The 13,488-nt window shown below is 35.9% G+C and overlaps 1 protein-coding gene across 1 annotated transcript in view; it reads left to right on the forward strand.

The window, feature by feature from the left end:
- The first annotated feature begins 591 nt into the window (after nucleotides 1-591).
- LOC140331990 (uncharacterized) overlaps nucleotides 592-13,488 on the forward strand; it is a 30,771-nt gene continuing 17,874 nt past the window's right edge. The window contains exons 1-3 of the mRNA XM_072413309.1: nucleotides 592-691; nucleotides 6,741-6,821; nucleotides 9,647-10,131. Of these exons, the coding sequence (XP_072269410.1) occupies nucleotides 601-691; nucleotides 6,741-6,821; nucleotides 9,647-10,131 (657 nt within the window). The 5' untranslated portion in view covers nucleotides 592-600. The remainder of the gene's footprint in view (nucleotides 692-6,740; nucleotides 6,822-9,646; nucleotides 10,132-13,488) is intronic.

A 13,488-nucleotide genomic window follows, 5' to 3' on the forward strand; every position in this document is an offset into this window, starting at 1 on the left:
AAATGTTTAATAATTAAAAACTGTCAGTTCATAAACATTTTAGAGTTTACGGGAAAGGTATTTTGCTAACTGACATCACTCATCTACTCCACTTAAAAGATCCCTCTATTAGCAGAACTTAAGGCCTGCCAGAGCTTCTGATCTGTGTATTTGTTCCAAGACAGTGAAAGTATACAGCACCTGGGTCTATAGTACAGCCCATCAACTAGCTTTTTCAAATGGAGTAGTTAGAAAATATTCTCTGGATACATATTTCCTTTAAGCCCTATTACAACCATTTAACACTGCATTGCGTAGCATGCTTTGCAAACTTTAAAAGGTAGCACATTACAGAAAACGTCAGTACCTCCTGAAGCTGACCAAAAGCTCTACAAGTGCTCTATAAAAGCTTGCTGTAAACACTGTCTTTCAGAATTCCATTTACTAAATGAAGCACATGGGTACTAGGCTTTAGTCTAACCTTGTAGCTTGATTAAAGGAGCACTTTACTTTTGGAGACACACCCCAATCATTTGTATCATTAGAGCCAACTGACTGGTGCTTTGATTCCAGCACAAAGCTGTAAGAAGTTGCTGTAGTTATTTAGGGAAATCTGCAAATATGAATTCTGATAATTGTTCTGGTTTTGACAGTGATGTTAATGCAAATATTTCTTTAAAGGGCATTGATGAAACATCTCCAGTGTGCACAGGTAAATTTAAAAAACTATATTAAGATTAATGACTGCTGAGCGGTGAAATATTTACTGTAAAGGGCATAGAATTATGTGCTGCAAATATTAAAAAGAATTTTAATTGCTGTATGTTCTGAACACCAGGGACTCACTGTAGGTTCTTTGACCCTTGAGGAATAATTTGTGTTTAATCTTGAAAGCAAAGCTGGTCATTGATGTCCATAGGTAAGCTGCTGGCCAAGTGTACTCAAAGTACACAATCACAAAGCTGAATATTAGATTTTACACCTGCTGTTCATTCTTCACTATAAAAATATATTTTTAGTGCCATTTAAAATAATCTGTATAGCTTAAACACACAGTTATTACCAGTTATTCCTTTCAATTTTACAAGTTAAACCACACAATGTAGATTGTAGAATCCAAAAATGTTTCTTTTGGGCATTTCTGAAACGTGGCTTACCTCATACCAGGGACATTTTTAATAAAATGGGACCTTGGGCAAATCTGAAGTGGCGGCTCCAACTCAAATTTTCAGCTGACTGCACCTCTGCTATTCTATCATATAGGGGCCCTGGAGTAGGTGGGGGACCTGAGCAATTGCTGAATTTCCTTACCCTTTACCTGTTTGGTGCTTTTACTGCTTTCATGATGCTATGTTAAGTAACATTTTTTTTCCTAATCAAAATACTAAAGGATGCAATTACATGATTGGCTCTCAGAGATTTTAAAGCATACTGGCTGTGTGTTGCTAACTCTGCACTTGGTTATTGTTGTCAATATTATTATTATTATTATTGTCTTTGTTCTTCACTATCAATTGCATTCACCTAAAAAACCTTTAACAAAACACTCATCCAATGCACCCCCCCCCCCCTTTTTTAATGAAAATTGCTTATTTTGATTTTATTGTACGGATATAAAATATTAATGTTTAATAAAAGCAGAATTGATTTATTTAGTATTTGTATCGGCATTTGGATGAAGAGGTAAAACACAATATTAGTAGAATATACTTCATCTTTAACACTGCAATAAACGGACTTGCTAATTGGTTAACAGCTTTAATATTCTAAGCCTTTTCTCTTTTGCTCTTCTGATATTTATTTTTGTAATGAAGTAAAAAAGCAAGGAAATTGATTAGAAAGGGTTGTTAAAGAGTAAATTGTGGCACCAGTACTTTCCTGCACTTACGTCATCTTATTGCTAATATCAGATATAGTGTTTAATGCAAACAGCCTGACATTTAAATTATTGTCAATTTAATTGGACTAATTTAAAAGCTATATTTTGAACTGTGTAATCTTGGCATAACACTCTTTGCATGCTAGTAACTAAAGATGATTTTCATTGCAGAACATTTTTCCTGTTCTCACAAAGACATTAGGGTGATTTAAAGATCAATTTAAATTTAAATGGTTATTTCACTTTCTTGTTAACTTTGCTAATACATTACATTTGCTGAAATGTCTGTCGCCTCTTGTCTGACACTGTTGTCTAATCAAATAATGTGGGTGCTTCAATAGGTTATCTAATATGCTGTTAGAGATGGCTACATTGCTTCTTGCTACATACTGCTTGGACATAGCGTTTAACTTGGCTTTTTGGTTAAAAAAACAGACATTGCCCAGGCTGTTATTGTATTCATATCACATTTAAAATCTTCCCTGCTTTCCTATTTTGGATTAATATTATAAACCGCATCTTCTTCAACCGAGCAATCTGGCCAGTCAGTGTTAAATCACATTCCTTGTATTTGCATTCATCCCTGCCTTGCCTAGCGTAGTCTTCATGTCGGAGTAGTTATAGAGGTCAGAGGAACATATAAATAAAACGTAATGTGCATAAAATGAGACCCTTTAAGGCCATGTGGCCTACCATATTCCTGAGATAAATACTTGTTTCGGATAATAAGCACAGGTTTACTTATCAGTATTTTGCAGATAACTAAAAAGTAATAAAAACATTTGTTGAGTTTTTCTTTTAACGTGGTGGGATTCAACTTTTTTAACTTGGTACTTCAGGCAATTAACAAAGTCCATGGTTGAATACCTAAACATTCACTATATTTTTTTCTGATTTTACAGTTTTTTTTGATTACCTACAGTTATGATTTTGCATCAAAACCACACCATCAAAAAAAAAAAAACTTTCCTTCTTTTTTCTTTTTTCCTCTTGAAAACAAAATACACCAAATGTATGCACAAATGTAAAAATGTAGCACTCTAGAAAATACCATAAAATTTGATATGGGATATCGATAAACCTTTTCATGCACACTGGTCCTTTGTACTCAATTTAATTTTACATTGAACTATTCTACATGGCCAGTCTGCTGCATTAATTATCCGGCAAACACATTTTGATTTAGTAGATGGCTGTTACTTCCCCCACTGGTGCACCACACACAATCTCCAGACTGCAAGTTGTAACAAGGTAGAAGTATTTGTGGGACTACAAATGTCAGGAAAGGTTAAATTGTAAAACAAAACACTCCAGCAGCTTGAAATCGAGCATGTGCAGAAGGAGCAGCCAAGAGTCTCCGGGGAGGCTATGAAATACAGTTCAGATCAATCAAGACTGAAAGGGGTGGTGCTGCACCCTTTTTTATTAAAAAAAAAATAATAGTTTTACTTTACATAAAAGGGTTGTCTACCCTTTTATGTAAAGTAAAACTTTTGCATTTGGGTACGCTTTAAGTAGCTAAAAAGGGTGTCTCTCAATTGGAAGGCCCCACCATTCCTAGAACACAAGTAGACTATTCTAAAGCCTGCTGGGATAGCAGGGTCACACAGCCAAAAGGCTTCAAGACTGGCTTTAGTGTGCTGATGGCCAGGGCTATATTATTGCTACCTAGGCAAGGAATGCAAAAGTGTTAGGAGCACAAAAAGTGTTATTTATCTTGAAATGTCTGCTTTCTGTGGACCAAAATTAAAAGTCAGGATAAGCTACTTTATAGAAAACCTCTACAAATACTAAGTGTATCTAAGCATTATTTGGTAAGGGTGTACAAAAAACTTTAGATGACTGTAACCCAAGATAAATGATTGTGATCATCTTGGGCAAAAATGTTGGCCCCCTTGTCCTCATTCATTGATCCATTGCATTGCATCAATGAATGTCCAAACAGGAACACCGGCTGTATTTTTCTATAGAGAAGGACACAATGGGGTCCCCCTCTCTTGTCCTCCTCCCCTTCATAAAACTGAACAGCACTGTGTGGACAATGCTCATTCTTTCGACTGTCACGTGATGCAATCAAGAAAGATAATTTTCAGTGACCTTAATCCAATGAGTGTACCTAACCCTGGGCACTGTGTTAGTGACTCCTAATATTTTGGAATTTAGAGTCGGACTTGGAGATGTCACTACCATCCTGCTTACTGTTGCTCTTGCAGGAGTGAAAGCTGTACTGGACTGCATGCATCTCCATGTTTCTGCTTTATTCATTCTAAAGATGCTTCACCCACCTTGTGCTGCTTCTTAATCATTACCCCACCATTACCCCATCATTGCTCCATTCGTCATATAACCAGTCATCAGAGGAGCAGCTGTGACATAAGAAAGCAAAGCCCCTTTTCTTCCAATATGGCCGCCTTCACACTGTGAAACACACAAGACATTATAAATCTGTTATTAGGAAAAGATTAACTGCAGAGATCCTACAAGCAATACTGGTGTTCATTTTTGTTTTGTCCTTTTTGTGCCTAGGTTCCCCATCTTAAGTCACTGTAAATCCTCCCCATTTGTGAATGAATCATTTAACACTGTGGGGTGTAAAAGATTTTTGCTGAGCCATCCCCCACAATAATTTGTCTCATTAGAACCATTTCTGCTAAAAATTAGGCTTTTTTTATGTTTCCTCTGTATCATATTAAGGAGCAAGCTGTTAGTAATATAGTTATTAGAGTATTCTGTGACAGAATGGCTGTATTAAATATCTTGTATGCCTGCAAAGCATTCACAATGGAACTCTAAAAATTGTAGTCATTTGACTTAATAAACTTTTCTGTACATATAGTCTAAATTTCTTTTGACTGACCTGACAGTATTTCAGATGATCTTGATATTTACATAAAATAAAATATAAATACCTAAAAAGAAATGGGGAATTATGGGGAAAAAGCCTGACTGTGCTATTCACTGATGTGATATAAAAATGGAATTCACAAGACCGAAAGCCTGAGAAATTGCAAGGAAAATGGTTTTATGGGATGAGTCAATAATACAGACCATTTCACATCATACCTGGCTCATTTACTGATCGAGAGGACAAAAATTGAATGTTTGACAAAACAAAATGACCTTTCGGATCCACTGAAGATCTATTTAGAAGAAAATAATAGCAAAATTTTATGGGAAAAATATTGCTTTTGACAGTTCACTAACAATCATAAGCAATGTCATAACACTGCAGTCCCTAAGCTAAATTTAATTTACACCTTTCATGGACTTCAGAAAAATCCACCAGTCACCAATAGGCATTTTGTAACTGTCTGAATCTCTGCTCTTGCCATAACAATATATTCTTGCCTGTCCAGAGTTACTTTTATTATTCTTTTGTATTTTTCCTATCAGATGTAAGTCTATTGTAAATCGTGTCTGAGCTTGATGTTAACAATTCATGATGTTGTCGGCATTACTTTCTTTGACAGCTGTAAGTGCTTTCAGTAGCCCGGGCTGGAGAATGTCGATTACCAGCCTTGTGCCCAGGAAAATGATAGGGCAGCCTTTTATGGTGTCAGGTACCACAGCCTGACCTTCGGTTGCCACATCTTTGCTATGTCAAGAAATGAAAACAGAACCTTATTCTCAGGAGCCAAGACTATCTAATTATAAAAATTTAAAGCAAACTTACAGTCTGGCCTAACTCAATATTGCCTAAATAGTTTTCCTAATTGCCTTTGTCCCAAAGTATAGTAATAGTTTGCATTATGGTTTGGCCATATCCAGTTCAGAAGTGTACAAGTGAGAAGCATTGTGTTCTTTAGGCCGCATACACACGTGCAATAATAGTCGTTGGAAGGATCTTTCACAAATCTTTCCAACGACTAAGCACTGCACGATGCATGAACAAGTGTTGAACATACAGCAACATTCTGCTCTATGGAGAGGGGAGGGGGAGAACGATGGAGCGGCACGCTGCTGCACACTCTCTCCCTTCCCTTGCATTAGGATAGTTAGTCGTCCATTTTCCGTAGATCCACCAGGACGGTCGTTCGGCCGATGGACGACTGGCGCTGTACACACGCCATATTCTCGCCCGATATTGTCCCTGAGATGATTACCGGGCGAGAATCATTGGATGTGTGTACGTAGCTTTACAGTTCATCTGTCACGAGTCCTTTCTGTTTACTTAGCAATTAGAAGCTTATCTCCTGTTCGGTGTACATCAAGCAATCTGAGACCAGCACACTTGTGGATAATGCAGAAGCTGGGAAACGATAAAACTCAGTTTACCCATTTAGATGTTTATTTGTAAAATTTTATTGAAGTAGAGAGAATTTTTTTACTTTGATTGTGCATTAGAGAGCCTCTATTACTGTAACAGTAATGAAAACATCTAGGAATTAAGTGCTGGTATCCAATGAGGAAGCTTTCTGTATCCTCTGCTTCACTGAATGCCTATCAGTGTGCTGATCAGATGGAGCTCTATCACATTCTTCCTGGCCCATCACTATGATGGATTGCCCTATTTAACTTCAGAAATTTGTGAGTGTGTTAATACTTTGCCCAATCAGAAAACCCAGGCGTTTGGGTAAAGCAAAGGATCTTGTAATCCACAACAGATGTACTTCACTATACACCTGACAGAAGCTCTCGATATTCTTAAAATTACCCAGTTCCTTTAAGCTTGCAGAGTAACGCTTAGATCACATGACATCAGGATTTGCAGTTATCAGGTAACCAACCCACTCCTTGATCCTAGCTAGCAGCAAATGCTTACTGAACTATAGCTTTTCCTAGAGGTAGGTGCTTACCCAGAATAACTAAGAGCAGCTGCTCTCAATGCAAAAGCAGATTTTTTTTTTCCTTTTTAACTTTTTTTTTTTTCTAATCTTTAAAGGAAAGGATGGTTTCTCTGAAGCAGCACATGAATTTCAAGAACTTCCATTCTTCAAAGAAGACATTTTGACTGTGTTTGAAAGTAAGTTCATTAGCAATAACTGTCAGCAGATAATGCCTTTGCTCTTATATCTTTTATACTGTATTTTCAAAGTTCCTGGTCTTTTTGATCCAGTAGTTAACCAATGCCTATCATGGTCATTCTTCTAGAGCTTCTCTCAAATAAATAAAGCATACAATATAGTTAAGTTTTTTTTTTCCTGGAATGGACACTATTTTTTATTTTTATATTAATGTGATTGTACCATTTACCTCTTTGGGATCCGACAGGAAAAATCTGCAGGTGCATGGGAGTTCATTCATCCCTGGCACACACTAGGAAAGCCAAGATTGCCTAAACTCCCACCTAGCACTTACCCTAATCTAATATGAACTTTAAACCCTAAAAGCTAAAAGGAACCATATGCTCCTTGATTCTAATGCAAAACTAGTGTAACCCCTAAAATATTCCCCAACAATAAATAAACCCAGCAGAATATAAATCTTTGTTGCAGTACCAAACAGTACCAGTACCATCTAGTTGTAAAACCATTGAATACTCTATTTCTTTATCTGTGTACATCATAATACAGAACATGAACTGTCATTGTAATGATTACTAGAACTTCCGTAATTGATATTCATTATATATAAATAGTTTAAAAACTCCTAAATATGTATACCGTGCCAATACATTTATTTTATAATCAATTTGTATGAGAAAAGATTTAGTGAGCAGAGAATAATGTTTTGCTTCATTGGAAACATTATTATAAAACGGCACGTAATAGATAGCTTTGGTGGACCTTTTCAAATTGTTTCCTCAGACTGGAAATTGGATAAAATTTCAATGCATTACAGATTAGGCTATTAGGACCTTTTGACCAATACCTTTCGGCAAAAGAAACCGTACAATCACTTATGTTTTAGTCATTGCATGCTTGTTACAGAATGTTCAACAAAGTTATGCTCCAGAGTAATTTTTCTTAACCTTTGGGATGCCCATGTTTACTCAGAACAAACATTAAAAAAAAATAAAGTTGCATTATTTATGCTTTTATATTCATTTTGTTGAAGATTGTAAGCACACAATATATCCATGGTTCAATGAAATGCTAAAAAGCATGATGTGGATATGGTATAAAAGCTTTAGGAATTTCTTTTGCATTTGCAGAGAAATAATTGATATTCATGATTTTTGTAAATAAATAAAGGGAAAATATTGTTGATATTCTGTAATTATAGCTGTCGTGCAAAGCCTTTGTCTTTAATATTTTCATAATCACTGACCCAATACAAGTAGGCGCAGCAGGCGTTCCAAATTCATCCACTACATAATTTTTCTATGTCCAAGGCTACAAAGTTTTTAAGTTGTGATGCCTAAAGTCAGATGACTGGAGCAGGTGGAAATCCTTGTAATTCTGTCATAAGAGGTTTTATTAAAGCAGAACTATCCACTTGTAAAAAATAAATAAATAAATAAATTAAAAATTCTTACATATACAGGTGGAAAGGTGGATGTCCTCAATCCTAGTCCAGTTGGTCCGGTCCCAAACTTACTTCCTTTCTTCCCTCTTCTTTTGGAGTGATGCAAATTTTGGAAAATGTGCGCATACATGAGATTGGCACACGTGACATATCCCAGGAAGCCTCTTTGGTGGGTTCTCCTTTCAAATGTAAAAATAATTTTTCCCTTATAAAAAAGGGTTAGCCACCTTTTTATTTAAGGTGGTGATAGGCCTACTTTAATAACCAACAATAATGAGAGCATCTAAACAATTCAATTTTTGTACAGGTAGTCCCTGGGTTACATATGTGATAGGGACTGTAGCTTTGTTCTTAAATTGAGATTGTATGTAAGTGGGAACAGGTACATTATTTTAATAAATGCAATTAGGACAGATGTTTGCCTCAACATAATATTAGGCAGTGTGATGTCAGTTACTGTAAAAAATCCTCACTGTGAGTTATTCACAAACAAAGCCAAAAAAAACTATACGGAGCCTAGACATTGATTAACTTCTGGAGCAAGCTGTGCTTTGATATGAAAAAATAATCAACTGCAGAGTTTGTCTTGGTCATTAAAGAGTCACAAGATGGTACAGATCAGCTCAGCTCCTAAGATCACCCACAAGCTTAGCGGTGTTTAGCAAAACATTTCTTCTCCAAGTCATGCGAACCGCCCCCGTCAAACCTTCCTCCTGCACAGGAGAAAGCAGGGAAGCCCCGTTCGTATCTAGGAGTTGTCTGTATGTTGGATGTCCTTAACTTAGGGACTGCCTGTACTGATAAAATTGCTAATATTAATTGGCATTAAACATTAAATTTAAAACAACATAAGAATTCTCTCTATGTTCTCTTTGTGACGGCATCATTGAAAAACCACCATCTCCTTACAGATTTATTGCTCAATAGTAGCTCTCTGATATTAGCAGTAGCTGTAAATTGCAAATCTCACCTACAGAACCAACTAAAATCTAGGACTGTGTCATGTTCAATTTAAAATATTTGTATTCAATGAGTGTACTATTACAGACCTGATTGTCATCTCTTGACAACATAAAAACAAGTCCAGCTGTTTAAGGGCTGCAGGAAAGATGGCCCAGCAGGTTTGCATCTGGTTCTAAGAAACAGGTCATTCTTTTTGTTTTTTTTAAAGGAAGGAATATGGTCATTAATGGTAAACCGGACCCCCTTTAATATGAAATGAAATTTTTATTGGTCAAACACCAGTCCCTTGGAATGACAATATGCAAAATAAGGCCTTTTGATTTCTGCTGTGTCCCCAAATACCCTTAGATTTTTATTAAAGTTACATTATCTTTTGTGTGGAGTTTTAAAAATTTGTATTGATTTGTTTTGTTGTAGTCAAAACTGAGATAAATAATAAAAGGAAAAAGGAAAAAAAATCATGGAAAAGGAAGAGATATTTCAGGAGATATAAATGTGTACATCGCAAACAAAGAGCCAATGCTTCTACACTGACAGTTCAGGAAAAAGATGATGCCCCTGAGAACACTGAGAACTATAGAGAAGACCCGGAAAACGGCAGTAAAGGAAATCAATTTTTACCATCAGAGGAAGAGAAAAATTGTAACTCTGAAACCCAACAAACAAATGTTATCTCTGCAGTATTCCAAACCAATGTCCCCATCACTGAAAAAGAAAAGTTATCCCCTGAAGATGCTGCCGTAAGTAATTCAGTGGAGCAGATGGAAATAAAGGATTCAAAAAAGAAAACCACAGAGGCTGTAGAGGAAGAACAGACAACTACAGAAATCCATCCAAAGCCACAAAGTAAAAGAGGGCCTCGTCCAAACTACTTTGTTGCCATTCCAGTCACCAATGATCAGGTATATGCCAGATATTGTAGTGATTACTTATATGTCAATGTTTATTACCTTATTCCACCCAACAATAAAACCAGCTTGAGAACAGAAGAGACCCCCTGTAAACACAGGTTGTGCTGAATACAACAGGTTTGCATACATTGCACTGATCATTGAGCAAGGTGTAAAGATTCAAAGTGTTTCTGAGCCTCAAAACAATTACTTCTATTACAAGTGTTCCTCACGGGTAAAAAGGTCATGAAATCTGACTACAAAATCTGTATGGACATTTATGAGGAAATAAAGTCAGTGTAGATTTGGCCTTACTGGCTGGAAACCTCCCTAGCGGTCTAATTCTGTCCAAATTTATTTTTCATTGTAGGCTGTAATTCTTCGGCATACCTCACTGATATTTAATAAATTTATTATTAAATTTTAATAACAAAACATAAAAATCTGTAAAAAAAAAAAAAAAAAAATTTAAACATGTAATGTAACTGTATAGTAGCATATATCTATATATATTGTATGAATATTTCTTTGTATTGGACTCAATATAGCTATTTTATATTGAATCCAACAGAAAATTATTTAAATTTCCCACCGATCCTCCCATCCACACCGACGCATGTATGTCACCTGGAAACCCCGTAGATCTTGTCTCTGTACTTCGCGGCTGGAGATCAGAGGAGCAGGACGTGTACGCCAGGGGACAGCAACGGAGCTAGGTAAGTGGGTTTTTTTTTTTAGTTAAAAGCGACCCTGAGTGTGACTCGGGATTACCTCTTTTTGGATGTAAAATTCACAACGAGTCACACTCGGGATTACTACTAGGGGGGTTAAAGGACCCAAGGCTGGAGAAGATACACTCTCATCAGTAAAGCTGGGTGATCTAGCAAACCTGTAATGGATCTGGTCCAGGATTGAAAATATTTGCTAGCACTTGCTACCATAACTTATGAAAATGTATTATCTCCAGCCTTGAAGAACTTTAATAAATCAGACCCAATATGTTCATATACAATATGTTGTAAATACTGAAAAATAATCTTTGTTTTCATTGTGTCCCCTACATAATTTTATAATATAATATGAATGAAAAACTACTTTACATCCCTTATTATTGGTGGTTATGATTATATGACAATGATTTTAATAACAGTTGAGCAAGATTGGGTAAATGGTTTAGGAGGTTTCCCAGACAAGATATACTTTAGTTAAAGGCAAAATGATTCCCTTTTTTTTAAAGAAAATTTGTTAAGATAGACACATAAAAGGTATTGTTTTTTTAAGTGAACATATCAAGATTTGTCCTCTTTGCTTTATTCCTTTCTCAATAAGCATTAGTTATTCTGCATTTGTTCTGGTTCAATTACTTTCTAAGTAGTATGTCTTTTTTTTATATGAAAAAAACTAGTTCAAGTATTTTGAGCTGGAGGCTTTAACTTGTGTTTTGAAAGCTACATGTTTATCCATGCCCTCCCTGTCAATGGGGTACCAACACAACTCTGTGATTTAACTGCATGGACAGCATTGTCATCTTTTGAAGAAAATGAAAAAAAATTGCATCTACTGTCAGGATCAGGGGTGATCAGAGGGTGCTCGGGAAATAAAAAAAAAAACTGCTAATGCCTGTGACATACTGCATCATATATCCTTATTTTTCTCATAGTTATAGTGATATTTCACATGAAATAACTTTGTATTCAGTTTAGTGGTCTCCATGCCATGATTTTTATCTGGAAGTATATTTCTAGTGCCATCTGCTGGATTAATGAGTTCTAGAACGCCCAAATATTAATGTCCAAAGCTTAAAGATGTGTTATGTTTTGATAGCATGTATTTTGGGTATACTAGTGATTTGTGATGGAAAGATACTGTATTCTCCCCATTTTACTAATAATATCAACAAACTCTTTAAACTCCTTTTAAATTTTTATGTAAAGATTGCACAAAGACATTGGGCCTGATTTATTAAAGCTCTCAAAGGCTGGAGAGGATACACTTTCATCAGTGAAGCTGGGTGAATTTCTTCAAAGTCATTTGCTATTTTTTTAGCAAATGTTTTCAATCCTGGAACAGATCCATTTCCAGGAAAGACAGATTTCTTTAACATTCTGGTATCCATGCTAGGTACAGAACTTGTAGCCAAACACATCTTGTACAAAGGAGAAACTTCTCTATACTATCTGAAGGCTCAAACCTTTTCATCCATGTCTCTCGAGGTACCTAACTATCAGTAAAGCTACCTTTAGAGAATACAGCAAAAACCCAGATTCTTATAAATTGTGGATATTTATCCTTCACAGCATTGATCTTTCAGGGTAGGTATGGATTTTTTCAGCTTATTCTAGTTTGGATTGTTCTTGGGTTAGCAGTTTAGGGCTTAATTTATGTGTCCTTGACTAAAATGTATATACATTAGGACAATCTAGTATATAACATGGTTCCCTGCTGTCCTCAGTCACTGAAAGGTACCAAATAAAAAAAATGGTACTGCCTGGATCCAGTGGATTATACGATAATTTTCATTTTTTAATTCAAGGAATGAAGTACTCAAAGCACTCAGAAGCCAATGTTCCTCAGATTCAGAAAAGCCTTTTTTTGCCTTCTGCATGCCTACATTAGGTTCCTGCCCACATTTTTCAGATTACCATTCTCCAACATGTGGCCCCATGCTGAAAGAAAGTAAATGTATAACACATACTGTACATCTGCTGTCAGGTTCATATGAAGAATAATGCCTCCACCTGCCTGAATACTGTATATCAGTCCAGGGTTCAGGCACTTGTTATGTTGGCTAACAGCTTGACCCCTAGCTGACATTTCTGAATGGACAAGGGAAAGAATTCAAGTGTATTACAGCATACACTGCTATTCCTGATAAGTAACACTACTCTAATATAAGATCTTAAGCATGAATATATTCTAATTCTTGCAAATGTTTATCTAAGAAAAGTCCAATTGCTATATTTCAGAAGATATTTTCATTAGTTGAAAGACCTGAAATAAATCTAGGACTGGTTATGTAAGAATATGTGTCATAGCTGGAAGATAGCAGAAGTTTCTTGCATATGTGCACAAACCAATAAGCCCGGAGACAATTTTCATAGAAATGCAGCTGAATGTTCATTGAGTGATTAAAATAACAACCATCATGGACAATCTATAAAAATTTAGTTTGTGTATATAGAATACAACAGAGAGAGAAAGAGGCTTTTTGTGGCTCTGTATATTACAAGTATACAAAAATTATATAATACAATGTAATACAATGAAAATATACAATCTTATAGTGGCACATTTGTAGGACCCTTCCTCCTTCTGTATTACATTCATACAATGGGGGGGGGGGGGGTTTTTTTCTTCAAAACTAGACAA

The sequence above is a fragment of the Pyxicephalus adspersus genome, chromosome 5 (assembly GCF_032062135.1).
Source record: "Pyxicephalus adspersus chromosome 5, UCB_Pads_2.0, whole genome shotgun sequence".
Lineage (NCBI taxonomy): Eukaryota > Metazoa > Chordata > Amphibia > Anura > Pyxicephalidae > Pyxicephalus > Pyxicephalus adspersus.